A 26945-nucleotide genomic window follows, 5' to 3' on the forward strand; every position below is an offset into this window, starting at 1 on the left:
GTCCCCTCCTCACTCCGGAAGTCCCTACCTATCCCGCGAAGGATCCGGGGCCGCTGGGGCTGCGGATGGCGCCTGCTAGAGATGCGGACCCCTGGACCGCAAGCGGAGGAATAACCCGGTCTGAGTTTCAGCGCAGGCCCCGTGCCTGTTGAGTCTCAAAATCGGAGGAGCCGCGGGAACAAATAGAGAAACATTGCTTATTATGCCATTATTAATCCCTCACACCCCCCTTCTCTCCAGCCTCCAGGAGCTAATTAAATTCATCTCTGAATCTCGGGCCAGGAAAAAGCCTCCAAACGGAACAGAGCCAGAGGGGCCCATGCAGGCCGCGGCTCCCGCCTCTGGGCTGCCCACCTCTTTTCCCACGCCCGACCTCCCCTCAGCTGAAGCGACTTGGTCAGACTTCCAGACTTAAAACGAAGTCGTTTATTTCAATTTTGCTTTCACATTATGTTCCGATACAATCAAAACTCCTGGACGAACCTCTTGAATTAAAAGTTCTGCGATGAGCGTAATCACAGGTCCCAGGGGCCGGGTAATACGGCAGGGAGGACTTGGGATTCAGAGGCGGCGAAATAAAACGTACGCTGCTTCGGGATCTGTGAGCAGACAGTCCAGAGGCAGAGGCGTGGGAAGCGTGACGCTTAGGGCAGAAAGGTTCCGGCTCTTCGAATTGGGATTACTCCTGATGCATTTGGACTGCGAAAAGCCCAAACTTCGCTTCCACGCCGGCAGCCGGGCCTGGCCTAGCAAGATTTCAGCCAAATTTCTTACGTTTGTGCCGAAGCAGGGAGCACGGGGCGAATGCAGGGTTGGCCCTAGGCCTGCGCAGGAAGGAGCGCAGGCCGATTTGGCGAGGAAGCCCTCCTGCCCTGGCCTTACTTGGGTTGCATCCCACCGAGTCCCCTACCCCTGTGAATCTCGCGCTTCCGCACCCCTGCCTCCAGACCTCGCAACTGGGGAAGGTGCGGACTTTAGGAAGCCGTTTCAGAAAAATAAAAGTCCCACTTCCACTTTATTGGATTAAAGCAAAATTAAATCTTGGCTATTCACAGGTATGTTACAGAGGACGGGGAAGCGTCCGGAAGAACCTCCTGGCGTTTAGTGGAGCCACAGAACACGAGGGCATTAACAAGCATCAGAACATCAAGCAGCCTTAGATTTCACGATCACTCCGAATAGGACATAGAAATACGGAAATACAGCCAGTTTCCACTGGGAAGAGTTCTTCGTGTACAAATGATATATATTTATATATATATATATTTTTTTTTAAACCAGTCACCACTAAGGTGAGTCCTTTCTCTGCAAACAAGCAGCCGAGGATACAAAGAATCTTCAGCTAATTAATTCGAGCGGTGTTTTCCGAGCAATACTTGCCAAATTAAAACTACCTCCCCATCAAAACAAAACAAAACAAAACAAACAAACAAAAACCTTCCCCCCTCTCCAAAAGAAAAAAGGGGGGAGGGACGTATTAGATTTCAGCGGTTGTAAAGATTCAGATGGCGACTCAGAGGAGGAAGATATTTCACATTATACAGTGAAATGCAAAGTTTCTTTTGTATAAATTGTAGGGAACGTGAACATGAGGGTAAGAAACAATGACAAGGAGTCTCTCTTGATTACTGCCACTGGAATGGGGGAGGCGAGTTTATTTTTGGAAATGGGAGTGCGCAGAGCTAAGCGGAATTTACTTCTCCTAGAGGAAACGGACAAAGTTGTCCGACAGCCGGGTGCGCACCTTTTACCCGGATACAGCTGGGGAACATGTAGGAAGTTTCAAGTCGTGCCGCTTTCTCGTCCTCGAAAGTTCTGCCTCTTTATCATTTTCCCCTCCTGCCTTCGCCCTCTCCCTGCCTCCATTCCCGCGATGAGCCAGTCAGAGGGGAAATACGAGGAATCCCGAGAAGGTCGAGTACTTCCAGCCCCCCATCAAGTTTCCCCGCTCCAGCTTGAGGTATGCTCGGTCGCCTTTCTCCATCTGGATTAGAACTCCGTTGCTGGCGGCTTCCCGGGTCACGTCCTGGTCACCAGCGAAGGCTGAAATCACCGGCCACCCGTTTAACATGAGGCTCACCTGAGAAAGAGACAGGCCCGCTTCAGAGGCGCAACCTAGGCGGGTACCGAAGCGGCGATAAAGCCGCGAACCTTCGCCGCTTGGCTAACAGCCTTAAGACCTGGAAGCAGGGGGCGGGGGTGGGGCGGGAGAGCGGAAAGAAAAGGCGCTTTGCAGTTTACTGCTGAGGGTCCAATGAGGCGAAAGACGGCCCATCTGGGTGACAGGAAGGGTCTGCCCTCAAAACAGGAGTCACTTTCATTTCTTGGACGCGCCAGTAGAATCCTGATTCGCTCTTTTATCCAGTTTAATGAACCCGTAGGTGGCTCAAGCGCCCAGAGACCTTCAGCCTCGCCCTCCCCCCCAGCCTCAAAGAGAAACTCAGGCAACTGGCGCTTCCGGGAACACAAACAAATAGAAACAAACAAACAAAACGCCTGGCTCCTCCCGGACCCGGCTGCCAGGACACAGCAGAGACGCAATGGAGGAGCCAGGCAAGGCTTCGGCTGGTGAGAAATCTCGCGCAGAGCTGCACTCTGTGCTTCCTCCCCAAACCCTGGGCTCAGTTCCCGTCCCAGATCCAGCCTCGCCCGCCACCGCCTGGTTTTGCCCTTGCGGTGGCACCAGAAGCCAAAGGCCCTGCGCCCTCTCCCCAACCGCGCGTTCCGCCTTCCGTGTCCGCCCAAAGGAATCCTGGACACCTTTGGGAACATGGAGAGCCGGTGAGTGCTGGCTAAGGAAAGGCTGGAGCCAGGAGGGAGTGGTACTATGCCCCTCCCTTCCGTCTCCACCCTTAAACTGCTATTGCTCGGCGCTGCTTGTTCAGAAATCCGGAGTCGGCCCCCATAAAGACGCCAGGAGACCCCCCCCCCCACCCCGAGCGTGGCGCTGAACGCAAGCGCACAGGCGTCTCGCGGGCTTCAGAGCTGGGACAGGGTCGGGGATACTGTCCGTGGTGCTGAGGGCGAGGATGGCGGAAAGCTTCCCGAAGCGGGAACTGTCCCTGATGCTAACAGAAACCTTCTAAGGGAAATCCCTCGAGTCCCATAGCGGGAGAACCTCTTTGGAGGGTCCCAGAAGGCAGAGGCAGAAAACTGTAACTGGGGATGGGAATAGGTTCCAAGAACCAATGACAGGGAAGGCAAGGGAGAGTCCAAGCCACAGAACCGTGAGGCCCTGCTACCCGTCCCTCCAAGCAGCCCGGGCACATGCAGCTTGCCCCTTCCATCTCCCACCCCCACAGGGCTCGCTCACTCCCGCGGCTAGTAGCCCCCTACCGGGGCTGGGGCCTGGCCCTGAGGCGGCAGCTGACCTGGATGGTCTGTCTGTTGTAGACTTTTACCACGTGGAAGTTAAAACTGTAGATCCCTTTGCGCGGGGCGATGAAAGTGCTGCGTTCTGAATCAAAGTTGTTCCCGATGTTCACTAGTACCTATAACGAGACGGGAACGAAGGGGAGTAGGCAAGAATCTGTCCAGAACTCTTGTCCCTGCGTTTCCGCAGAGACCTCGGAGACGATCGAACATCTACCTACCACCTCTCCCCTAACCTCCACCAATCCAATCTTCCCGGAGCACTCACCTGGTCGAAGTAGATGATCATGGTGCGATTACTCATCTCGGACGGCTCGTGGTTGGTGCTTCTGATGGCAGAGAAAGCCACCTTAGCGCTGCCGGAGCGCACAGAGATGCCCAGAGCTGTGCCCGTGGGATCGGACGTAGGGTTGGAGTCGCAAACCACCAGGCACTTGCCCTCCAGCACGATGGGCTCCGTCTCATTCTGCCCGCGGGCCGGGCCCGCCAGCCATGCTGCCCCCAGCAGCAGCAGCTCCACGACGCCCAGCATCGCGGCGCCGGCGCCCACCCCGCCCCCCACCCCGGGGGCTGCCTGCGCCAGCCGCCCCCCCCGCCCCAGCCCCGCTCCGAAACCCCCTCCTCAGCTCCGTGCGCAGCTCCACCGGCGCCGCTCTGGACACTTCAGGTCTTCCTTGCACTCCTGGGCAAGCGTGCCCCCCGCACAATGCTCCCGGAGCCCTGCCCGGGCCTCAGGGGTACCGCGGCTGCCCAGCCTCACTTGGATGCATAGCCGCTGCCGCTTGATCCCCGTTGCTTCCGCCGCCTCCTTCCCGCACCGGCTGCTCCCGCCGCCGCCGCCGCTCTGAATTATTGATGCAGCCGGCGATGCAGCCGGAGCGGCGGAGAGCGCGCGCCGGGCACAAAGGCGCGGACCGCGGCCTGGCCCCGCCCCTGCCACCTCCCTCTCCAGCCCCGCCCCCGCACCGGCAGAAGCTCCGCCCACTGGCCAATCCTGGCGCGCCGCGCTCCCTGCCGAGCCAATGGCGGCGCTGTCCGCGCGCGGCCACCTGACCCTGGGCGCTGTTGTTATTAGGCGCGGCGAGGCCGGCGGCGCGCGGCAGCAGGGTTGGGCTCTGGCCGGGAGTCGACACAGAGAGCGAGGGCCGGGAGCGCGCGCGCGCCCGCGCCCGGACCATTCGCCGCGGCCGCTCGTTCTCTCGTTTCCCGCCTCCCGCCTCCCGCTACGGTCTTGTTCAGCCCCTCAGCCCTTCCGCACACCTCCCTCGCCGGCCCTCAGGTAGGAGGCGGCGCGCGGCCAGGGTCCGGAGTTGAGTCGCGGGGGGCCGAGAGACGCCCGCGTGTGGGCGCGTGGGGCGGGAGGGGAGCGCCCTCCAGCGGGCAAAGGCGCGAGGGTCAGCGGGCGCGCGGGTGAGCCGTGGTGCGCGGGCTGACCGGGCTGTCGGGCTGCAGGGCGCGTGCGTGCGCGACGGGGCGGGGCGTGCGCCAAGGCCTTAGTGGGAGGAGGCGCACGTGCAGCCTCCGGGAGCTGGCGCTGCGGGGCCTGGAGGCCACTGTCAGCATCCCGGCCTCGCGGCTAAAAGCGTAGCGCTGGGCCGGCAGCTCCCTCTCGCTTCTCGATGTGCCTGTTCTGCGGGTCGCGGAGTCGGATCTAACGTTCACTCATTCATTCGTTCGTTCATTTATTCGAGATAGATCATTGAACACTTACGAAGTGCCAGGCACAGGGCCACGCGCCAAGGATGTAGTGATGACCAAAAACAGACGAGGCCTGTCTTCGTGCCTCTTACAGCCTAGTGCAGGTGGCAGTGACAAGTCCAGTGGCGTCGCAGGCAGGCTCATTTCCCTGATATCATTTTTATCTTTTGCACTTAAAAGTTATATTTTGCATCCGTATTTTTTTTATTTACTATTCACCTTTGCGGCATGTTTTATCCACGTGTACTTGCATATTATTGCTTTGAGTATAGACACCAAATCTTGTGATTTATGGGCGATTTTTCAAGGGTGATTTTGAAATTTCAAGGCGAGTGAATTTTCGCCTCACGTATTAACTTAGAACTTTACACACAAGTAGTCACAAACGTGAAAGTGAAAATAACAACTTTGGTAAGTGGCAGAGAGAGAGGAGCAGCGGAGACGGTAAGAGGAAAGGTGCGTTCCAGCCTGGGTGCGAGAAGGCAAGAGACCTGAAGATGAACGCCGGCGGTTAACCCGGCGGAGGCTGGAGGGCGAGCGGACCTCTCCGCCAAGTCCAAAGCAAGAGCGCGGGCTTCGGACGCCAAGCAGAGGCGTGTCGGGATGCTGCCCACCGGGGTACCTGGAGCTTTGGTCCCCGCCGGGCGACCTTGAGCCTGCGTGCTCTACCGAGCCAGAGCAGATGTGCGGCCGGCGGCGGCGGCCTGGTGCGAGCCCGAGGATCTTGGAGAGACTTGGATCGCTGGCTGACAGCAGCACCTCCTTTCGGCTTCCGGGCTCGCCGCTGGCGGGGTGTGCAGTCGCCTAGGGTACCCTCTTCCCTACGCGGTAGCCTGCCTTGGAATCGCTAACAGCCACACCTTTCAGCTTCGCAGCCTCCTTTGTGTCTTTGTGACTTAGCTAGCTGTTGAGAATCACCTGGAGGTACCTCATGGCCAACCCTCGCGTCCGTTGGGACGCCTGCCTGCCGGGGTCGCTGAGTTCGCCAGGAGAAAGGGAAGGAGCGGGGAAGAGGCAAAAATGTTTACTTTAAATTAAATTGACACAAAACTGTTCTTCAACTCAGATCTTTTTGAGACATCCCCAGGAAACGTTGCCAGCTGTGATTACACTTAATGTGAGAGCATGAACTAATTGAAGAGGGGAGAGCTGAGTCATGAGACTGCACCCCGTATAGCCGCAGAGGCTGGCAGCTCCAGCGGTGGAGGGTACCTGGCGAAATACCCGTGTAGAACCAACGGCATGCGCTCAGTGCCCTAGCTCTACACAGGCATTCCACAGATATTTACTGGTTGCCAACCCCGTCTGGTGGGGACGCCTGTCTTCATGGAGCTCACAAACAGGACTGAGGTTACCTAGAGGGGCCCCCTCCACCCCCCTCCTCTTCTGTTCCTGGGGAGGCTCTGGCAGGCAGTGCCCAAGCCCGAACTGCCATCTGTATGCCAGTGATGGGGATCTTGTATGGGCAGTCGCCGAAGCCTCCCTCCATCCCAGGCCCGTCATTCTAAGGGCCTGCTGGACCTCTTTTGTTTGTCTATCCTGCAGGCGTCTTTAACTGACCCATAATTTGCCTCCTTCCCTTTGTCACCCAGACTCTGTCTCTTCCTTCTTTCCCTATCCCAGTGACAATAGCTACACCCACCTAGGGACCCCCACATCTAACTTGACTTTATCTTTACGTCCTATTTGTTTGAGCCATTCTTGTAGGGCTGCCTGTTTGGGGTTCATCATCTCTGACCTGGGATACTGCAAAAGCTTCCTAATTTTATCAGTCAGGGAATTCGTATAGGGATCACCTCCTGGCTCTGCTATAGTGTTTATTCTTACATTTGGTGGATATCTATCGAGTGCCCTGAAATATGATGGTGTTTATTCTTTCATTTGGTGGATATCTATCAAGTGCCCTGAAATATGTAACCTCCACTTTTCTCCCATGTAAGGGAGACTTCCCTGGCCACCATACTTCATGTTTAAAAAATAATGAATTTAATGTTAATGGATATGTGCTTTCCTGAATTGGGAGGATTAAATAAAGTAATGCATATGAGGAGGTAAATTCATTAGAAACCTCAAAAGCAGTCATGTTTATTTTTAATGTTGTCACATTGTTACACTCAGGATTCTTTTAGCAGCAAGTGACAAAACCAATTCAAACTGGCTTAAGTATAAAGGATTTCATTTAATTGATGAAAAAGCCTATAGATAGGTCTTGCCAGTGAAAGTATGGTTGGAGCCATTAGTCAAGGTTATCAGGATCTGTCTCCTGGTTTTGGCTTCATTTTCAGACAAGTTGTTTCTATACGATAGCCTCTTAGAAGCTACTGCCAACTCAGAGCAAGGAAAGGAGAGCACTTTTTCTTCAATATTTGCTGCAAAAGTCCCAGAGCTGTTCTTTCAAGGGCATCAGAGTCACTTGCCCCTCTCTGAACATGGAGAATGGACTGTTCTACTGACTAAGCTTGGATTCAGATGTCTTCCTCCAGAAAGGGGTTTGATGTTAGCTCCACATTATCTGGAGTAGGGGAGCTCTCCAAAGGAAAATTAGAGGAAGGATGCTAGGTAGGCAGAAACAACACATGTCTATTTTAGTCCCTCTCAAAGGGTCAACTGCAATATATTTCACCGGAAAAGAATGGTGATGAATAGTGATGCAGTAGCCAGAACAGTAGATATATGTTTGTTTTGGTCCTATGGGATCTTCAAGATCTCAGCTAAACATGCAGTCAGGTACTGTCAACATTGATGCTACCAAAGGGTTAGCTTTGAAGTCTGAATGCACTTCAAATGGTAGAGCCAGATGATTATAAATAATTAAGTAATTTAACATTCTGTTCTAAAAGATTTCTATGGCAACATTTTCTTGGAGTTGATTTTTTTTTTTCCTTTTCACTTCTTAGGCTCCTTCCAAAAGTGAAAATCTACTTTCTTTGTGGATAGGTGTCTAAAATTCATCATTATTCATTGATTATTGAAAACATGAAAATTTGAGAAAGTCTGAAAAATAAAAGGATTGAGTGAGGTCATGTCTGAAATTTAAAACTAGAGGGTTTAACTTGCTGAGGCTTTTCAGGTGTTGAAATGTTGGTAAAGTATTATAAAATCATCTGTCTGAGGCTTTTAAAGTAATGTGTTATAGAGATTTCAGGAACTGCAAGATTGCAAATAATGAACTTGTACTGTTGCTGTTGTATCCTTTACCTACTGCCTTAAATACAGCTTTATATTTTAGTGAAGTCAAGGTTTATTTCCCCACACTGGACTCTGAATTTCTCACCACAATACATTTTGAGAAATAAACATAACAGCTTGATCCTTCCACCTCCACCCTGGAAAATAAATAACAACCCCCTATTGTAGGAATGAGAGCATTTTCAGGAAAAGGGGAATATTTTGTCACGGGATATGAAAAAAGTCATCCTTTTATAAACTCAAAATGGATTCTTTGATGTTTATACACATCAAATAGTATTTCATCTCTTTTAGCCTTGGTTCAAAGGCCCAGGCAGTACCATTCCCTAGTATTTAGTTCATTTGCCCATGAAGCAGAAGAGAAAGGCTATTTTGTTCTGAAGAGTGTTAAATTTAGGATTTCAACGGTCAAGGTCATTTCAAATTAACATTTGGATCTAGACTATAAAATTTGGGAATAATTCTAAGTTGTGCAAAGTATGAAATAATATTTTAACTTTCACCAAAACCTTGGTCTTCCTGTATATGTCTTTTTTTTTTTGCCTATTCAGATTCACTTTGGATATATTTTTGCTGTTTAAGTTTAAAAAGTATGTTACAAAATTAACTTTGTAATTGGACACTTTCATTAAACGCAAAGAAAGGCAGGATTATTTTTCAATGATGGCCAAGTTTATGGTAACATTTTAATTCTTAAAAAAAAACTCTGATCTTAAAGAATATATTCAAAATATCTTTAGCTCTTAATACCAAATTATGCATTTTCCTAGCCACTTGACAGTGCTAAATTGAAAGATGCTGGCACCATTTTTAAAATGATGCCTTGAATCTGCTATGGTGGTGCTGGTAGGAATTTTGTATAAAGCTGTTATTCAAGTATATGACATTAAAGTGAAAGGGAAAAAAACCATAAAATAATGTAATGCTACAGAGCTGCTCCTGAGAGAGAAACCACATAAGTGACATCAAACACTAGTTGGAATTTTTCCAAGAATTAATTATCTGTGTGCTTTTAGGGCGGTGATTATGGGGACAAACCAAGGTTTGGCCAATTCAGCAAATATTTATTGAGTGCATGAAATGTGCAAGACACTGTTTTAGGGCCTTGGCTACTGAGAAGATGAATCGCACCTCATATCCTTGCACCCACCACCCCAGACTTTAGGTTTGAGGGTGGTCAGGGATGCATCCTTTGTGGATGGGGATGGGAACCCATCCACAAATGGGAACCTCCATTTAAGATCCTTCTGTTCTACTGAGAAGGCTTCTTAGTAGTGGTGCTACATAAGTTCTTACATGGTAGCTTTGATTATTCTCTGTATTTGTTTACAATTGCCCTATAATCAGAAGTTACACAAAAATTATATACACATGCAAAATTAATAGATGAGAGAACATTCAAACAAATATTTCAGGTGTTACTTCAAATGCATTTGACATTTATCAAAGAAATGGTGAATGATATCATCTGTGGGTGGCTGGATTGAGATTGCGGAAAAGTTATCACCAACTTTAATAGGGATCTTAGGGGAATTTACTGGATCTTGCATTCGTTGACAATTGTGTAAAGACTTCCCGCAGTTCAGAAAGCTCTCAGGATGAGGTCTTAGAAAAAAGTCTGCCAACTGGAGGGCTGGTTGAACCAAATACCTCTGTGTTACTAGGAGGTAAATGAAAGGAAGGATTTAAATAAAACTTGAAGGGGAAAAAATGTTGAAGAAAAAAGAGGGTTTTGTATTTAAAAAAAATTATTTTCCCAAAATGATATTTCCTGGTAGACTTCTGAGAAGTGAGATCAGAGAAGCACATTTCATCCTGCCACCCTGTGTCAGGCCTCAGGGGCAGTGACGTGATTAGCTTCCTAGTGCTTCTGACGGGCCCCTCAACCCCCGCCCCAGAGCCATTCCCTTTCCTCTTTGCTCTTCTTGCCCCTGAAGGCTGACTCCTTCCAACTGGCTTCTGGTTTTGGCCAACAGAAGGAAGGCACAAGCAGGGGGTCAGAGAGAAGGGGCAGAGAGAAGTTGGGGTATTTCTTCCAGCTCCCTCCCTGCTTCAGTGCAGGTGGTGTGAACCAGTGACCCTGAAAAATCTCTAGCGGTGCTTCCCCTTTTCAAGATTGTAGCTCCTGCCCAGCACCCCTCCTCCCTTCCTGGGCTCCAGCTCTCACTCCAGTAATAAGACTCTTTCCTCCCTCTGTATCTTCAGCATGAGGATGGGAGGTTTGCCAATCTCTGGGTTCTCAGCATCTTGTGCTGATTCCCCAGACCCTGCCAACACCTCTGTAGGTTGTCCCTTCATTAAAATCCCTCCATTCGAACTATCTGAGTTTAATTCTGTTTCCTCCTGGGATCTCAGTGATAGACTGTATTAGTACAAAATCTTGCTTCACCTTCAGAACCAACAGATTTGGTATATTTTATCCTCTTGTGGAACCATTAGTTGTTTAATCACTAGTTGTATCATAGAAAAAAAATCACTATGAATTAAACCCTAATACATTTCAAGTTCAGATTAGGTGCATGATGTTACCAAAGTTATATATTTCAAACAAAACTATTCATCATGAGTTTTACAAATTAACTGCTGATAAATGTAATTGTGCTGTTTTCAGAATATTAAAGTGAAAAGAAATCAAAAGAAGCATATTTTAAAATAGCAAATACTCCAAGTAAAATACATCCTATGCTTGCAATACAAGGATATATTAATATCTTGAGAAAAATACAATATTACTTTGTGAGTTCATAAAACTATTTTGAGTTTTTAAATTATAAAAACCTTTTAAAATATGAAAATGTGTTTTTCTTATTGAAGAGCATGATAATTACTTCTATTCAATTTTTTTAACTTGTAAATTTTATCTGTGCATGTTCTCAACAAATAAGGGCTTTACTATTATTCTCTAAAACAGGTAATGTTTTAGTTCTTAAAACAACAGTTTGAAAGCAAGCCACAATAAAGTATGTTTCAATATATTGGTACTTATGAGGGAATCCTTTTAGTCACCCATTCAACTTAACTATCCGTTTCACACCTACTGCCTAGTACTGTTTGAGGTCCTTACCAAAACAGTATTAAAGGCTAGTTAGGAAATAGAAAGCAGTTGGGAAGTAAGATTTGACCAGCAGGCTATCCACAAACGGCAACAAACGTTAGGATAAATTCAATTAAAATACCTATTCAATTCTAGTGTTCACTGGTCCAGAAGAACAGGCTGGTTAAATTCCTATGTCTTTTGGTTGTTGTGGTAACATGCTGCATTCTGTAAGTGTTTTAAGTGATTACAGATGTATTGAGATTTATCCATGGTTTTGTCAGTATATTATAAAATTTGGTGAGTACATTCTTCTGTCCTCATGATGAAATTGGTCCCAATATTTAATGCACCAGCAATATCAAGGTGATAGGGTATTAATGCAGTGAGCCCTCTGTGGTCTTTTTAGATACATAAAGACCAGGAGTTTGGATCTTCATCCTGGAGTATGCATTTTGCAGACAGAAGCCCAGGGAGGGTAAGTTCCTCTGAGACAGTGGTTCTTGTGCAGGCTCCAAAATCAGAATGCAAGGGCCAAAATCCCATGCTGGTGCCTCGTAGGCAGGAGCCCTTTGATAAGGTATGTAATCTCTCTGCCTTTAGTTCCCCCATCCACAAAGTAGGAATAACAGTAAGCATTTACCTTAAAGGCTGGTTTTCAGGATGGAATGAGCTAATCCACCTATGTGATTAGCCTATACTTGGTCCAGGCTGTCCATGCATGAGCGCTGCAGCTCGCCTCCTCGGGTGCCCAGGTGGTCAGAGTGCTAGAATTAGAAGCCCAGGTGCATTCCCCACTGCCCCATGCTTGTTCCAGACTCATCTTGAGGCTGGCCAGCCACTCCCCCGGCTCTCTGCCAGTGTTTTCTCTTCTCTTGCTGCACAAAAGTCCAGGCCAGGATGTCTTTGTTTGATTTCAGTAGATATATTCCATTGAAAGTCCTCATTCGCAAATTTAAAGCAAAGACCATTTAATGTACCTCGATAATAGTATACACACAGTTGGCACAGTTTCCCAAACATATCATGCACTCCTCTTTCTGTGTTTATTTATTCATTCAACTAATGTGTATTGACCACCTACAGTGTGACAGGTGTTTGTTGTGGACAGCGGGGACACATCAGGGAACAAAACCAGCAAAACTTCCTGACGTCTATGTAAGTTATCTGAGGGAGAGATTTGATTTTGTGACAATCATATTCTTCTCATTATGAATTTTAACACTTTGATATTAAAGCTAAATCATCCTCACCTCATTGGACCACACAGTTATGACACCACAGTTTTTTCTGCTGAAACATCTCACGACTCGGGAGTTGGCTATCTTTTTTTTTTTATGACATCAAATTTTTTTTCTATCTTGAGATTTAATTGGAAAATCATCAACATTATAAATTTTATGTTGTCATTTCTATTTTTATTTGTTTTTTTTGTTTTTTTTTTTTTTTGCGGTACGCGGGCCTCTCACCGTTGTGGCCTCTCCCGTTGCGGAGCACAGGCTCCAGACGCGCAGGCTCAGCGGCCATGGCTCACGGGCCCAGCCGCTTCGCAGCACGTGGGCTCTTCCCGGACCAGAGCACGAACACATGTCCCCCGCATCGGCAGGCGGACTCTCAACCACTGTGCCACCAGGGAAGCCCTCCATTTTTAAATGTAAGCAAATTCGAGGACTGTGAATCTGACTGCCTGTAAGTGAAAGTTGAAGGTAATTATTATGTTCCCTTGGCACATTTTTGTCGATGGAGAATGGCTTGCCTGGTTTTTATCTATGAAGTTTTTAAAATAAATTTTAATGTGCCCTTTAAGTATAGTTTTAAAGATATCCCATTTTAAAACATGCTAGGAGAAGAATTTGATATCTGTGCTTGAGGTAAAAAAAAAAAAAACAGGGTACACAGAGCCTGTGTTTCTGCTTTAGACTCCTTCCTTCCCTTCCTCCTTTATATCAATGCCTGTCTGGTCTCACAGCACACTCTTGGGCTCAGGAAGTGTATGTGCATATCCCCTTTGGAAGAGCTTCAATTTTCCCAGTCCTTTGACTACATGAATAGTTTTTGTATGCCTTTCCTCACAAAGGAACACTCTCCTCCCCACCCTCTCTGCGGGGAACAGGAAAGGGAGGCCCTGACATTGTGCTTGTGTAAACATCATTGAAAGCTTTCCCTGTCTCTTGCATCTTCATAAGTGATTTTTTGTATTATGCTGGGACAGTAGTTCTGTAAATAGAATATTCTCCCATGGAAATCACCCACAGTGCTGAGAGTACACCTTGCAAAAGGTGAGTCTGGCATATAGGGTGCATCCTCAGCAATGCCTAAAAGCGGAAGTTAGGGCTCTCTGGAATATCGCAAACAAATTTATAGCAGTTCATTAGTGTAAGGAATCAGGAAAACAGTGGGCCTCCATCCCCCGTGGAAGAAACAAAGAGCTTCCACACCAGCGCAGACATGAAGCTCTGAAGCTGAAGCTGTTTTCATGAGCTCTCATTTATTCTAGAGAAACCCACTTGCCTATTTTGAACCTGTTTTCTTTATAGCATATGTCTCACTGTGTGACCAAAATGGTGTTTATATCCTAGTCACTTGGCAAAAATTCTGTCATTGCTTCAGAGAGATCCATTTTAAGCCTGAAGCATAGAGAGCTGGTCAATAGATGGGCTTTGGTAGTCTGAGGGAATGACCTTACTGCAAATTTAGTTGTTTTTTTTCTTTTGTTCCCTGTAATATTGTTGCTACGTGGGGCTACATTTTTTAACTAGAGGATAAATAGAGGCCTAAATCAGTTTGGTTATTTCCACTCATTCTAAATAAGAACTTTTGTTTCTATTCAACAAGATGGGAAAAATTAGGGGCTCTTCATGACATTTCCATTGCCCACGAAATTATTTCAGTTGAAAGAGATTTTCCCATGTATCCAAGACAATTTCCAAATTATTGCTCTTTAAAGTCTGTTGCTAATAAATGGGAAGACAGCAAAATACAAAATTATATTTATAGGACATATGTACAGGAATTATAAGATTTATTTAAACTATAGACGATGACTGGTAGAGTATATTAATCAGCATATTAATTGATAATTGTCTTTGGTTAGGATTATGAATTTTTTAGCCTTCCATAAACTTCAATAAATGTATTTTAATACAGTTTTTTTAAATGCCTAAAAGAGAATTTCCTTTTAAGAATGTTGAAGTCCATGCAACGTCCATGGGTACCACCAAGGCATTTTCCCCTCTTCCTTGACCTGCAAACCACACATGAGGATGCTCATAGCAGTGCCTCTCAGACAGGCTATGATATGCATTCTTCAATAAATCATCTGCAACTAGAAGTAGAAATCTCTTCCCAGCACAAATACATCTCTTTCAAAAGTAGTTCTCTTTTGTGAATGATGTTTGATGTCTTAGAAATGAGGATAACCTTTATTATGTGCATTGCTCTAATCAAAGCATTATTTTGTGTGGTGGATTCAAGGTTACATGTTTAAGAAAAGCATCAGGTGAATCCCAGTAGGAAGATCATCTTATTCATAAACCTTTAACCATTTAAAAGACCATTAGGCACTTATTCGTATGTAAGTTGGATAGAATTAAATAGTATATTTGACAATTGGCAATAGAAAGCCATAGCCTTCATTTGCACAGTGCTATCTATTTAAAAACCAGTAAACCTTTGATAGACACACCTCAACACAAGACTTTCAGATAGTTATTATATCCAATTTTGGGATGTCAAACTGTAGTCTGGCAGAGATAAACTAATTTGCCCGAACTCATTCAGCTGGCAGAGGTGGGATTATTTTCTGTCCCCTGTTCTAAACACCAGTCCACTTTCTCGGCAACATTGCCCCTCTAAAAAGGCACTCCCACTGAATCCAGTGACGGTGATGTAGTGCTTCTAGCTAGGAGTTAGTGCTATTAACTTTAAATGTGAATTTTTTTGCTATTAAGCACTGAAGTTCAGTTTTCAAAATTTCAAAGATGATAAACCTCTCTTTTTTTCTTCCTTTTTCTCTTTTGCCCCTAAATAGTGCTTCATATATATTACCGTTAGAAACAGATTATTGGCATTCGTATTACGCTTTTCCATACTTTTAATCATTTTTCCAGCTGTTCACATGACAATTACATATCCACTTTTAAAAAATTATTAGAAAGATGTGCAGAGAAAAGACAACAGCAAAGGAATAAACTACAAGCAATTACATAAGTGATACTTTTGTGATCTGACATTTTGGGAAATGAGGGGTAACGTGTTACTGGTACAGCATTACCTTTTAATATCCAGGTTTTAACCTTTTACTGGGTGAAGGTGAATTTCACGTGCCATAAACCTGGTCACAACATAATGATAGGACATTTCTTTTTCTAATTTTCACACCATCCAAATTTTTTACCTGTAGGAAGATTGCTTACTTTGTACCAGGTTACATGATGGTACCTAGAAGTAGATGTGTACAATTTACCAATACGTCCTTTTGCAAAACATATTAATAACATACTAAGAAGTGGACGCTGTGAAAAGTGAGCCAATGGGTTTAAGTGTATAGACTGAACTCACTGCTTTTCCCAGTCAGGCGTTTAACAGGATTTGACCCATTGGGTTTATTTGTGAATCATTTGTATTTTCTTGTCATTTTGAAGATTTAAGTTTCAAAGATTTTTTAAAGCTCATTTTATTGTGATATGCTATTGATGTTTCTTTCTCATCCCTTAACAAGAAATCCTTTATTCTGTTGCTCCTTTCCCACCCCATTTCTGTACATACCAGTGTTCTTCTTACCATTGCAAGCTGATTGGCCTGACACATCTATGACACCACTCAGAGAGCTTCATCTTATAAATACCAAGCTTATTTTTCCTAGATGTTTTGAGCACATGGTATAGATATATAGAAACTTATATGGAATATGACCTTTCTTCCTGTGATGTGTTGAGATGAGTAACTTTGGAAAGTGTCATGCGATCATTGTGTAACATGGACCCAGAAGTCCCTCAAAGATCATGATTTGGGATAGAAGCACCCAGGCATCCAAACTAACCTAATGAACTTATTAAATTCTAAAATTTAGTTAATCATGAATTTGAGATGTGTAAGATTTTGCTTAAAGTGTGTTGTTTTGTTTTCCAAAATGCATCTGCCTTATTTTCATACTATGTGAGAACGTCAGCATGAAGGAATGTGCCCGTGAGGAGAGGTAAGCATACATTAACAAAAGTTAGTGTAGTCACATACGTGTTTAGTTTATAATTTTATAAGTTTTTCGTTTATAGTGCTTAATATTGATTTGGCTATCATATAGTATCTTTTTTTGTTAACAAACTCTAAATCAGAAATGTACTTAACCGCGCACTTAGCAGGCTGAAAGTAAGGGGAAAAGAGCATGGCAACAAAGTCTTAGATGTTTAAATCAGAATGATTTGATCATGAAACATACCTAAAATAAAGTCCTGTCTCTTCCACCCAATGTTTCCTCATCAAGTAAAGTTCAGTTCACTCATTGAATTCTGTGCCACCAGGTACAGTGTTATAGTGAACCATGGTGTTTGTTTGTTTGTTTGTTTTGCGGTACGCGGGCCTCTCACTGTTGTGGCCTCTCCCGTTGCGGAGCACAGGCTCCGGACGCGCAGGCTCAGCGGCCATGGCTCACGGGCCCAGCCGCTTCGCAGCACGTGGGCTCTTCACGGACCAGAGCACGAACACATGTCCCCCGCATCGGCAGGTGGACTCTCAACCACTGCGCCACCGGGGAAGCCCCTGAACCATGCTTTTAATATCCTTTGAGAGATGGTACATCTGTTCTGTAGTCAGTCTACCACTTTTAGCCTCTGTACAAAATACAAAGGAGTCCTTACCAACCAGAAAAATCTAGAACCTGGCAATTCAAATACCATTCTGAGCAAATATTTAATCTAATAACTGGAACTAAATGTTAAGCCTCATGGCAGCTCAATATCCACTAAACAGGTTTTAATAACAGGGTAAGCCCACTGTATCCAGAGCAAAGAGAAGCATACCACGTTTGCACAGCCAAATCATTAACCTTTTATGTTCTGACTTTAGCCCTCTGAAAGGGCTCAGGACTATTGCAGTAAGCAACGAGTTTATTTTCAGTGCCTTAAACATCTATAAAATACTCTGTATTTTACATATTGCTTTTAATAGCCAATATAATTAGTACCAAGGACCAGGCTAAATTCTCTACATGCATTGCTGCAATTAATCATTGGGATAATCTTATGATTTTTTTTTTAAATCTCACTTTCAGATGAGGAAACCAATGGTAAATAGATTGCTCAGGTTGAGCTGCAATGTGTTGAACAGGGGTTCAACCCATTCAGTCAGACGGCTAAACAACACATCTTTCCCAGGGGCGCATCACATGAGCCTCATAATCAACTCTGGCATGTGCAGGATGAAGAGTATTTACCTCTGTTTCACAGATGCCAAAATCGGGGTCCATATACTGCAGGTGACCTACTCAGAATACAGGATAATGAGCAGTGACACTGGACCGTAAACTCTATGTGTGATCCTTTCCTATACCACTACCACTACTTAGATTCCTTCTGACACTAGTGAGGGTGTATTCTCTACATTTGTGTTTCTGGCTTGGAATTTAACACTCAGTGGGTCTCTGTGTTGATCAGCAGGGATGGCATAGGATACCTACCTATGCAGCATCTCTGTTCCCGCCCCAGCCCCAGAGCTGTAATAGGCAGATCTGTTGGCCAGACATAGGAGAGGGGCTTGGCCTTGGGCACTGCCGCCCTCCCGCTTCTCTATCTTTTGTTTGACAGGGACCTTCCTTCCTCTGTTTTTAGTTGTTAGTGCCTTTATGTTCTTAAGCTCCTCCCCACCATAAAAATAGAAAAGAAGCTGTTAGTCATTTACCTTTTAGCCCGGCTGTTTGTGCCTAACTTTTTCTCTAACTATAAAATGAAAGTCTCTGAAATATCCTGGTTTCCTCCCTGAGAAGAATGAACTGGGGGTTGGTCTAGACATCAGGACCACCAGAGACCTATTGCCCAGAGATACTTGGACTGTGTAATTGTTGCAGATCAGGCGTGTGGAGCAGCTTTTCCTGAACAATGGGACTCTCTCTTCTCCCCTTTCTGCTCGAGCCAGGTGTACTCTTGCCTTCCACCCTCTTCCAAGTTGCCAGGAAGCTGGAGAACATTCTCCATTTCCCCCAGTGATCCACCTCCCAACAGCAGACATCCGGCTATCAGAGTTGGAATACATTGAAGGTGGTCCCAGGGCTGTGGACAGAGCATCCATAGACTTCTGCTTCAGTTGTCTTAGGTGGCAAAGGGAATGCAGAGAGCCTTACCTGTTTGAGACTGTCTTAGTAAAGGTTCTGTATCTGTGCATTGAGGATTAAGTTACTCACAGCATCAGAAGAAGCCCATCACAACGGATGGATAGAGTAGGTGTGAAGAATTAATAACTAAGAAGGGGGAAAAATGCTAAGCATTTGGTTTGTCTGAACACAAGTAAAGACTCTTACAGTCGTTGTGTATTACTTATTAATGTCTGATTACAGTGCTGCATAATAATGATTATGCATGTCATTAAATGTGTGTCAAATTAACTTTGTCATAAAATTTATGACCATATTAAGTTTTATTCACATGCTCAGCCTTCATAATTTATTGCTTATGTGGCATGGTTATGACTTTTAAAAAAATCTCTAAGACACTGTTGCTTTGATGACTGTATTGCTTATCTATGAGTCTAGTTTCTCCATTCATTTGGGAGTTTCATATGACATGGTAATAGTCACTGGCTCTGCCTCTAGTGCTGCTGGTGGCAAAGCAGTTTCAGTTGCCCAGTTAGTGTGGCTGAGAGTAACTCCCCTCTTGCTGTGAGTTCTCTTGCTATATATTACAGATTAATTCAGTGAACTTTTATTTGCCCCCAGCCATGTAACATTCATTGTGCCAGATGATGTGAATTTAGATATGGATTAGAAGCTTATCCTGTCCTCAGAGACTCATGGTCTAGTAGAGAATCACACCACTTGATAGATGATTGTTCAGAAAGGGAGCAAAAATGAATAAATGACCATGCATCTTCTGTTTCTCTAGGTGTGGGATAACAGAGCTGTTTCTGTATTTGGTTTCCACATAACATCTGTAAAGCTACCAGTCATCGCTTTGTGCTTTCAGAAGTGAGGAGTGTTGTAGTATAGTACTCATCGCATGGCCTTAGCTTTTTGTGCTGACTGAGAATTTGATAAATGAAAGCCATTCACTGATAAAATGTAAGTGATTCCTTTAGCCAAGTGCACAGTGGTAGCACCTTTTTAGAATCCAAGTCTAAAGATGTCATCAAACCCCAGGTCCACACACTTCTTAACAAAAAGCCAACTAGAAGAACTTTACTGTTCACAACAAAGGCAAAATGCTGTCAGCAATGAGGCTTAGTACCACAGGGGGCAGAGCCAAATACATTCTTGAAGTTTGTAAGTTTACATTAAAAGGACATATTGGGAAGCCAAGCTTGCCACTGTCAGCTCTCAAAATTGCACTTGGCAGGGGAAGCCAGGGTCAGGAATGGAATGGAGACAGTCAACAGCAGATGGACCAGAGAGAGGACTAGTGTTGGTCCTGGGGTCCGGTGACCTCCCAAATGTTCTAGCGTGGATCTGGCAGTGGACTAGGTAAGTGGATCTAGGTCACGGTTATACCAGAGCTGAGAAAGAGGTTAGTGTGGAGAGAATTTAAATAGCTTACTTTTAGCCCTTCTAAAGAATTGTATTTTCCTAAATGCCAGCCCAGGAACATTCCAGATGATCATGCACTTTAAGGCTATGGTATACCCATAGCAATTAGAATAGCCTCACAAATAGCAGGGAATAATAGCAACCAGATTTGAAATAACTCCATCCTTCCTTTGTTTGTAGCAATGATTAGAAGCAAAATCCCAGTGTATAAAAATGCATGTATTAGTACATTCTTAAGATAAGAAAGGGTATGGGCATGTCAATTTCTCCCTCTACACCAAAGCTGTGCTAATTGACAAGTGTCCCATATTAGTAGGAAACTTTGCCACCCACCCACTCCTGCAAGCTAGAGCTTCAAGACACTCTTGGAATCCTCCCTGGCTCTCCACACCCAACAGGAGGGGAACTCTCACTTGCATCTTTTTAAATGTTTCTCACGTCTCTACCTGCCTCTCAATACCATAGCCTCTGCTGTAGTCATAGCCCTGTGTGAGAATAAACAGGTTTCTTGCTTCTATTCTTCGCCCTCTTCAACCCATCTTCCAGAACCCATGGCTGTGGCTTCTCCTGCTTGCCTAGAGAGTGAAGTTCAGATGGTTTGCCACTGGTCCTTGGCTCACTTTCCCAGCCTCACCTCCACTGACGCTTGACTGTGCTCTACTCCAGCCCCTCTGAGCTCACCTACATTCTCTGGACATGCCAAACATTTCACACTGTTTCTTACCTGTACTCATCCCTCTATTCAGCTCACTACCTTTCTGAAACTTCCCAGAACCTTCCCAGGCAGAATCAATCACTTCTGCATCTGTACTCCAAAACTGAAGGATCAATTACAGTGTTTATCGTGTTGATTATGGTTATTTACTTTTCCATCTTAATTAGCTTTGTAACACCTAGCACAGTAATTGAAACTGAGTAGATACTCAAACATGGGTTTATTTATTATTAAAAAATATTTTAATATTTCTTTAATATTTATTTATTTAAAATGAGATGAGGATTTTAGGATGCCAGAAATCTCTGGGGCAAAATATTAGCTTGATTTTTCTATTAGGCAGAGTTCTTAGTTTCAAGCAGTATAACAACTCTAGCTCATTCAAGCAGGAAAGGGATGAATTGAAGGTTCTTGGGTTACTTGAAGGTCCTGGGGGGTCCATAGAGACAAGTGTTGGGTACCCCAGAAGCAGGAGCAATACATAAAACTTCTGCAGGGAACCAACTTGCCACCACTGCTGGGTGCAGATTCCTTCAGATGTACCACCTGTACCTCGAGCCTGACACTAGACTCATCTGCTCCCTCTGGGAACTGATGTAGATCCCAGTGCTGCTTCCACCCCAACCAGAATGGGTTCTCTGCAGTCCCCCTTTTCCCATGTCATGTCAAGAGTCAAACTCTATCTGATTGGTTGAGCCTGGATCACATGTCTGAGCCCTAGCTGCAAGGGAGGCTGGGAAAGTGAAGATGTGCCTTCCAAGTAGTTGTTGGTCTCCATCTCTCATCAAGGGCCATGAGGTAGGGAAATCACCAGACAAGAAAGTTAGCTCAGATTCGGGGGGGTTGGGGGAAGGGATTTAGGGAAGGTGCAAAAAGAGTGACAAATGTCCACTAAAATTTTCAAGACACCAAGGACCTAATTAAGAGCTTCCTTTGTTGGTATTTCTGATTCTTAACAACAACAACAAAAAAATGGCATGATCAGATCGGGTTATTGGAGGAGAAATGAGTAAAGGGGATATTTACAAAGGGTGGACAGGGTGTAGTGAAATCACAAGGGACAGTGCAGTACTTCAGGAGTAATAACAGTTGTTACCACTCCAGGCCTGAAGAAGCCAGGGGAAGGAGCAATTACCAGACACGGAGAGACAGAGAGTAACCTGATAGGAGCCAAGACCACATAAAACAGAAGCAGTCAGCCCTGGGCAACCCCTCAGGGAGAGAACCAGAGTTGTAAATGCCCCAACTCTCCCCCTTCCTTTCCTGTGAACCCCTGCTGAGGCTCCCACTGGCCCCAACCAGAAACCAGAGCCCCAGGGAGCCTTTTCAGGCCGTTCACACTCATCAGTCTAGAGGGCACAGAGCCTGTTGGAAAAGGGTGAGAGCGGCTCTGGAGGAACACACAGAGGATATGCAGCACATGAGGCTTAATCAATACGTCACCAACATTTTTCTTTTCGTGTTATTCAGTATCTCCTTTGGGGATGTCACTTTACATTTTCAGTACCCCAGCCTACAAGATCGATGATCTTCAAGTGTCCTTCTCATCTTGAGTTTAATGAGATCCTATTTTCCCCATGTTTGCTATTTAGAATACTCTACCATATGGTTCAGTAATCTTCACCATCAAAGTTTAGCAAATGCCAACCGGTCCACTTTTTTTTCGTTCTCAGGCTTGGGGCAAAAAAGGGGGGACTGGTGACCTGTGCACACACAATGTCAAGAACGTCCCTTTCCAAATCTTCATGCACATGTCCTCCTTCTGTGTTGTCTCAGCACAGAGTCCCTGCCGTTTGTCCATCTCTGTCTCCTCCTCATCAGCATCTAGCCTTCTAAAGGAAGAAGGTGTAAGAGTTATCATTAAAATGAGTCCCGTGCCATTACCAGCAGTTATAAGCCCCTCAAGGATTTATGCAGTGTAACACCTAATCCTTTTGAAGTATGTGGTGACTTGTGCAAAAATAACCAGTTCTTGGCTGTTTACTCTGGAAAAGAATGTCGAGGGGAAAGCTTGATCATTGTCTTTGAGTATATTATGGGTTCCTTCACAGAATATGGAAACCAACCGTTTTTCATCCTCCCGAAAACTCCTACTAGGGGAATTGAGGTATATCATGAGATATGTAGGTGAAAGAAGAATATTATTTTTTTACTTAAAGAATTACATTAACATAATTCTTATTTAAAATGCAAATGATAGAGAAATATACAGAACTAAGGGCAGAAGTTATCACCCTTTATGTGTCCACTTCCTCCCCCACCCTTGTCTCCACTTATCCCCCTAACAGCATTAGCAGTATGGCAGAAAATAAAAAGATTTTTTTCTAATCACGTTATTACAAGCTAGGTCCTCATAGGTTGTTGAAGTTGAGGTCTTGAAGCAGTATTTGCTCTGCTGCTCTGTCAAGGCCCAGCAGCCTTGACAGAACACAGGATCTGCATCTCACTCTGAGTACAAAAACCATTTGCAAAGCTGCAAACCTGGGCTGTGTCACATGGCACCCACTTCCAAGGGGTTCCTGAGATCCTTCTATCCACTTATTTATTTTAAGTGCTAATGTACATTTTTGACTTGCCGCTTTCCTACCAAAATAGGGATTTGCTTTGTTTTTTGTTTTTTTAAGTTTGGATGAGGGACTCTACTGCTAATGAATACTTGAAATCCCTAGGTGTGGTTTTTGGCATTTGTAGACATCAAATACCAAGAGCATTTGCTTGCCAAGAGCGGAATATTTGCACTTTTGTTAGAAGGAGGTGTCCAAGAGATGAGTATGGTTGATACTTAATGTGAGTATAAGGATGCTCGCTTCCAGTATTACACCAAATATACTGAGTTTTCCACGTGGTTTTTAGGGATGTGTCAGGAGGACACATGTTTTGAAAGCTGCTCATGTCCCTCATCCTGTAGAAACAACTCCCTGACCTGGCCCTCTCTGGCCCTTCTCTTCTCTAATCTGTCAGACTACAGTATCAACATCTAAAATCTAACCACTTCTCACACCTCCCCCCCACTTCTCCCACCATTGCCCAAAGACCATCATCTGTCCCAGGGACTCTGTGCTGTGGCCTCCTCCTGTTGTCCCTGCCCCCACCCTCCATGCCCTACAGTCTCTTCTCAGTACAGTAGCCATCATGCCCCTTTGCAGTATAAGTCAGATCTGTCACTCTTCTGCTGAAAGCTACCCAGAGGATCCCATCTCCATCTGAGTGGAAGCCCAGGTCCTAACGCTGGCTGACAGCTCTTTGCACTATTGCTTCCCCACCCTCCTTATCTCTGAGCTCTCTCTTCCTCCTCTCCTTCTCACTTAACTCACTCTAACCTCTTTGCTGTGCTCTTGCTTCAGGGCCCTTGCACAGGCTGTTACCTCTGCCTCTCCAGCTCTTCTCAAATCTGCAATGTGCACTCTCTCACCTCTTTCAAGTAATTGCTCCAATGGCACCTTCTCGGTGAGCCCTACCCTACCTGCTTTTAAAATTATAATCTGACCTCTCCCCAAATTCAGATTTCCTGTAGCTCTTCTGTTTTTTCCACAGTACTTATTACCTTCAGTCATGCTGTGTAATTTACTTGTATACCATGCTTCTTGCTTGTGTTCTCTATTAGAATATAAGTTCCGCAAGGGTAGGGGTCCTTATCTTTTTTGTTCACGGACATATCTTCAGTTCCTAGAACAAGGCCTGGCACATAATAGGCACTCAGTAAATGTTGAATGAATGAGCACATTCTGAATTTCAATGGAAAAAGTTACCAAACTATGACTCAATGTTACATAAACATTCAGCGACATACTGTTTTTGGTATCAGGGTGATGCTGACCTCGTAGAATGAGTTTGGAAATGCTCCTTTCTCTGCAATTTTTGGAAATAGTTTAAGAAAGATAGGTGTTAACTCTTCTCTAAATGTTTGGTAGAACTCACCTGTGAAGCTATCTGGTCCTGGACTTTTGTTTGTTAGGTTTTTATTGATTACTGACTCAAGTTCATTACTGATAATTGGTCTGTTCATATTTTCTATTCCTTCCTTGTTCAGTCTTGGAAGATTGTACATTTCTAGGAATTTGTCCATTTCTTCTAGGTTGTCCATTTTATTGACGTATACTTTTTTATAGTAATCTCTTATGATCCTTTGTATTTCTGTGGTGCTGATTATAACATCTTCTTTTTCACTTCTGATTTTATTGATTTGGGCCTTCTGTCTTTTTTTCTTGATGAGTCTGGCTAAAGATTTATCAATTTTGTTTATCTTTTCAAAGAACCAGCTCTTAGTTTCGTTGATCTTTTCTATTGTTTTTTTAGTCTCTTTTTTATTTATTTCTGCTCTAATCTTCATGATTTCTTCCCTTCTACTAACTTTGGATTTTGTATTTACTTTTAATTAATTTAAATAAAAGCATGTTGTTACTTTACTGGACAGCTGAGCTATAAACCACTAACTAATAGTGCATCTTAGATGTAACTGTCAGAGTGGCAAATAGTTCTTTAACTCTTTGTTATAACTGTTATTTAAAGATGCATCTTAGTGAGATTCCCTGAAATGATGCAACCCACAAACTTGATGTCTTTCAAACAATGCCATCCATAACTTATGGAACATATGCCTCTCTGATTTCAAAGTTCTCTCAGACAAAAAAAAAAAAACACAAAAAGGATATGTTGTTCAAATGCATTATGTTCTTTTCTGTTAAAAAAAATGGAGGATCAAAATGTTCTGACTCTAATTTTTTTTCTTATTTAAGAGCATAATTGTGTAAGATAAAAATAAAGAAAAGCGAATGACAAGAGGTAGAGCATGACACTGCAGGTTCAGCTAAAAATCACAGTTACATTTCTATTGATTTGTGAATTGTATTTATTTATTTTGGAAACTTGCAAAAACGTAAAACTATTTTTTTTAAAGGGGGGAAGGAGCAACCAGCAATATTCCCACCACCTGGAATTAATCACTGGCATATTTGATCCAGTCTTCTTTCTATGTATATAATATATTTTTTAATTATACAAATTATATATGAGTGAATTCTCCCTTTAAAAAAATAGCATCTTATTGAGTTTAAATCTCCCTTTGCTTATGCATCCAGCCATAGTCTCCTTCCCTTACTCTCTGAACTTGGTGTGTATCCTTCCAGCCATTTCATATAGTTTTACATATATATATGTATGAATATACTTAGAGACACATAATATTGTTTGCATGGATTTTTTTAACATTTATATAAATAATATTACACTGTATTTTGTTCTGCAACTTTTTTCACTTTTATCGTTGTTTTTCAGCTTCATGCATTTTGCTATGTTTAAATCTATATTCGTGTCCCTAACTATTAAATCAAATGAACATACCACAATTTTAGTTACCCATTCTCTTGCTGATGGATATTTAAGTTACATCCGGTTTATGTCAAATAATGCTGCAACGACTGTCCTTGTTCATATTCTCTAGTGTGTCTACACAAGTGTTTCTCTAGGACAAACAATTTTAAGATCATAGGATTTGCTTATTTTCCCTTTCACTAGGTACTTAATTCCTCCAAATTGGCTGTGCCATTTATAACTCCCACCAGGTGAATGAAAGCATTCATTTTCCCACATGTATGCCAACATCTGATATTGACCAACTTAAAGTTTTGCTCATCTAAAACAGGTAGTAACTTCTTGTGGTTTCAATTTGTGTTCCCCTAATTACTAGTGAGGTTTCTCATCCATGTTTATTATCCACTTGAAATTCCTTTTCTGTGAAAGTCTTGACTTTATCATTTATGGTTTCTTCCTATTGAGCTGTTTATCTTATTGACTTGTAGGATTTCTTTATAATTTCTGCTTAACAATCTTTTGTTTACTAAATATGTTGTGAATATTTACTCCCTATTTATAACTTGTCTTTTACCCTTTTTATGATTTATTTTGTCATACAGACGTTTTAAGTTTTAGATTCTAACTGTGGCTTCTAACAGGCTTTACTCATTCTTGAACGGTTTGCAAGTCTTACTGGATCTTCACGTGTTAAGTTCTGGGAAAAGAAACAAAAGCTGACATATATGACTTGGTGATTTATTGGCTGACTGCAATTTCTAGGAAAAAAATATTTTCTTGTGCATATTTATAGCATTTTCCTTAAGGGACAAAGTTCATTTTTATGTCATCGTGAATGTTATGTTGTTGTGGTAATGATCTTTTGATATCTAATAATAAAATGTTGACAGTGGTAAAAT

General features: G+C 43.9%; 1 protein-coding gene and 1 long non-coding RNA gene across 3 annotated transcripts in view; one reads left to right on the top strand and one right to left on the bottom strand.

Moving 5' to 3' along the window:
* Window positions 1-403: 403 nt before the first annotated feature.
* Window positions 404-3923, bottom strand: CBLN1 (cerebellin 1 precursor). Its single transcript, XM_059044325.2, has 3 exons — window positions 3641-3923; window positions 3372-3491; window positions 404-2080 (listed from the first exon to the last, which is right to left on the bottom strand). The coding sequence occupies exons 1-3, from the start codon at window positions 3902-3904 to the stop codon at window positions 1883-1885; spliced, it is 582 nt and encodes a 193-aa protein (XP_058900308.1). The 5' UTR covers window positions 3905-3923; the 3' UTR covers window positions 404-1882.
* A 531-nt stretch (window positions 3924-4454) lies between these two features.
* Window positions 4455-26945, top strand: part of LOC136792975 (uncharacterized) — a 64334-nt gene continuing 41843 nt past the window's right edge. The window contains exons 1-2 of one of the 2 annotated variants that reach the window (XR_010837637.1): window positions 12777-12999; window positions 16464-16490. This is a non-coding gene — a long non-coding RNA (uncharacterized lncRNA). Of the gene's footprint in view, window positions 4652-12776; window positions 13000-16463; window positions 16491-26945 lie in introns of those variants that run through there. The other variant, XR_010837636.1, reaches the window with a different exon arrangement.

The sequence above is a fragment of the Kogia breviceps genome, chromosome 18, assembly GCF_026419965.1.
Source record: "Kogia breviceps isolate mKogBre1 chromosome 18, mKogBre1 haplotype 1, whole genome shotgun sequence".
Lineage (NCBI taxonomy): Eukaryota > Metazoa > Chordata > Mammalia > Artiodactyla > Physeteridae > Kogia > Kogia breviceps.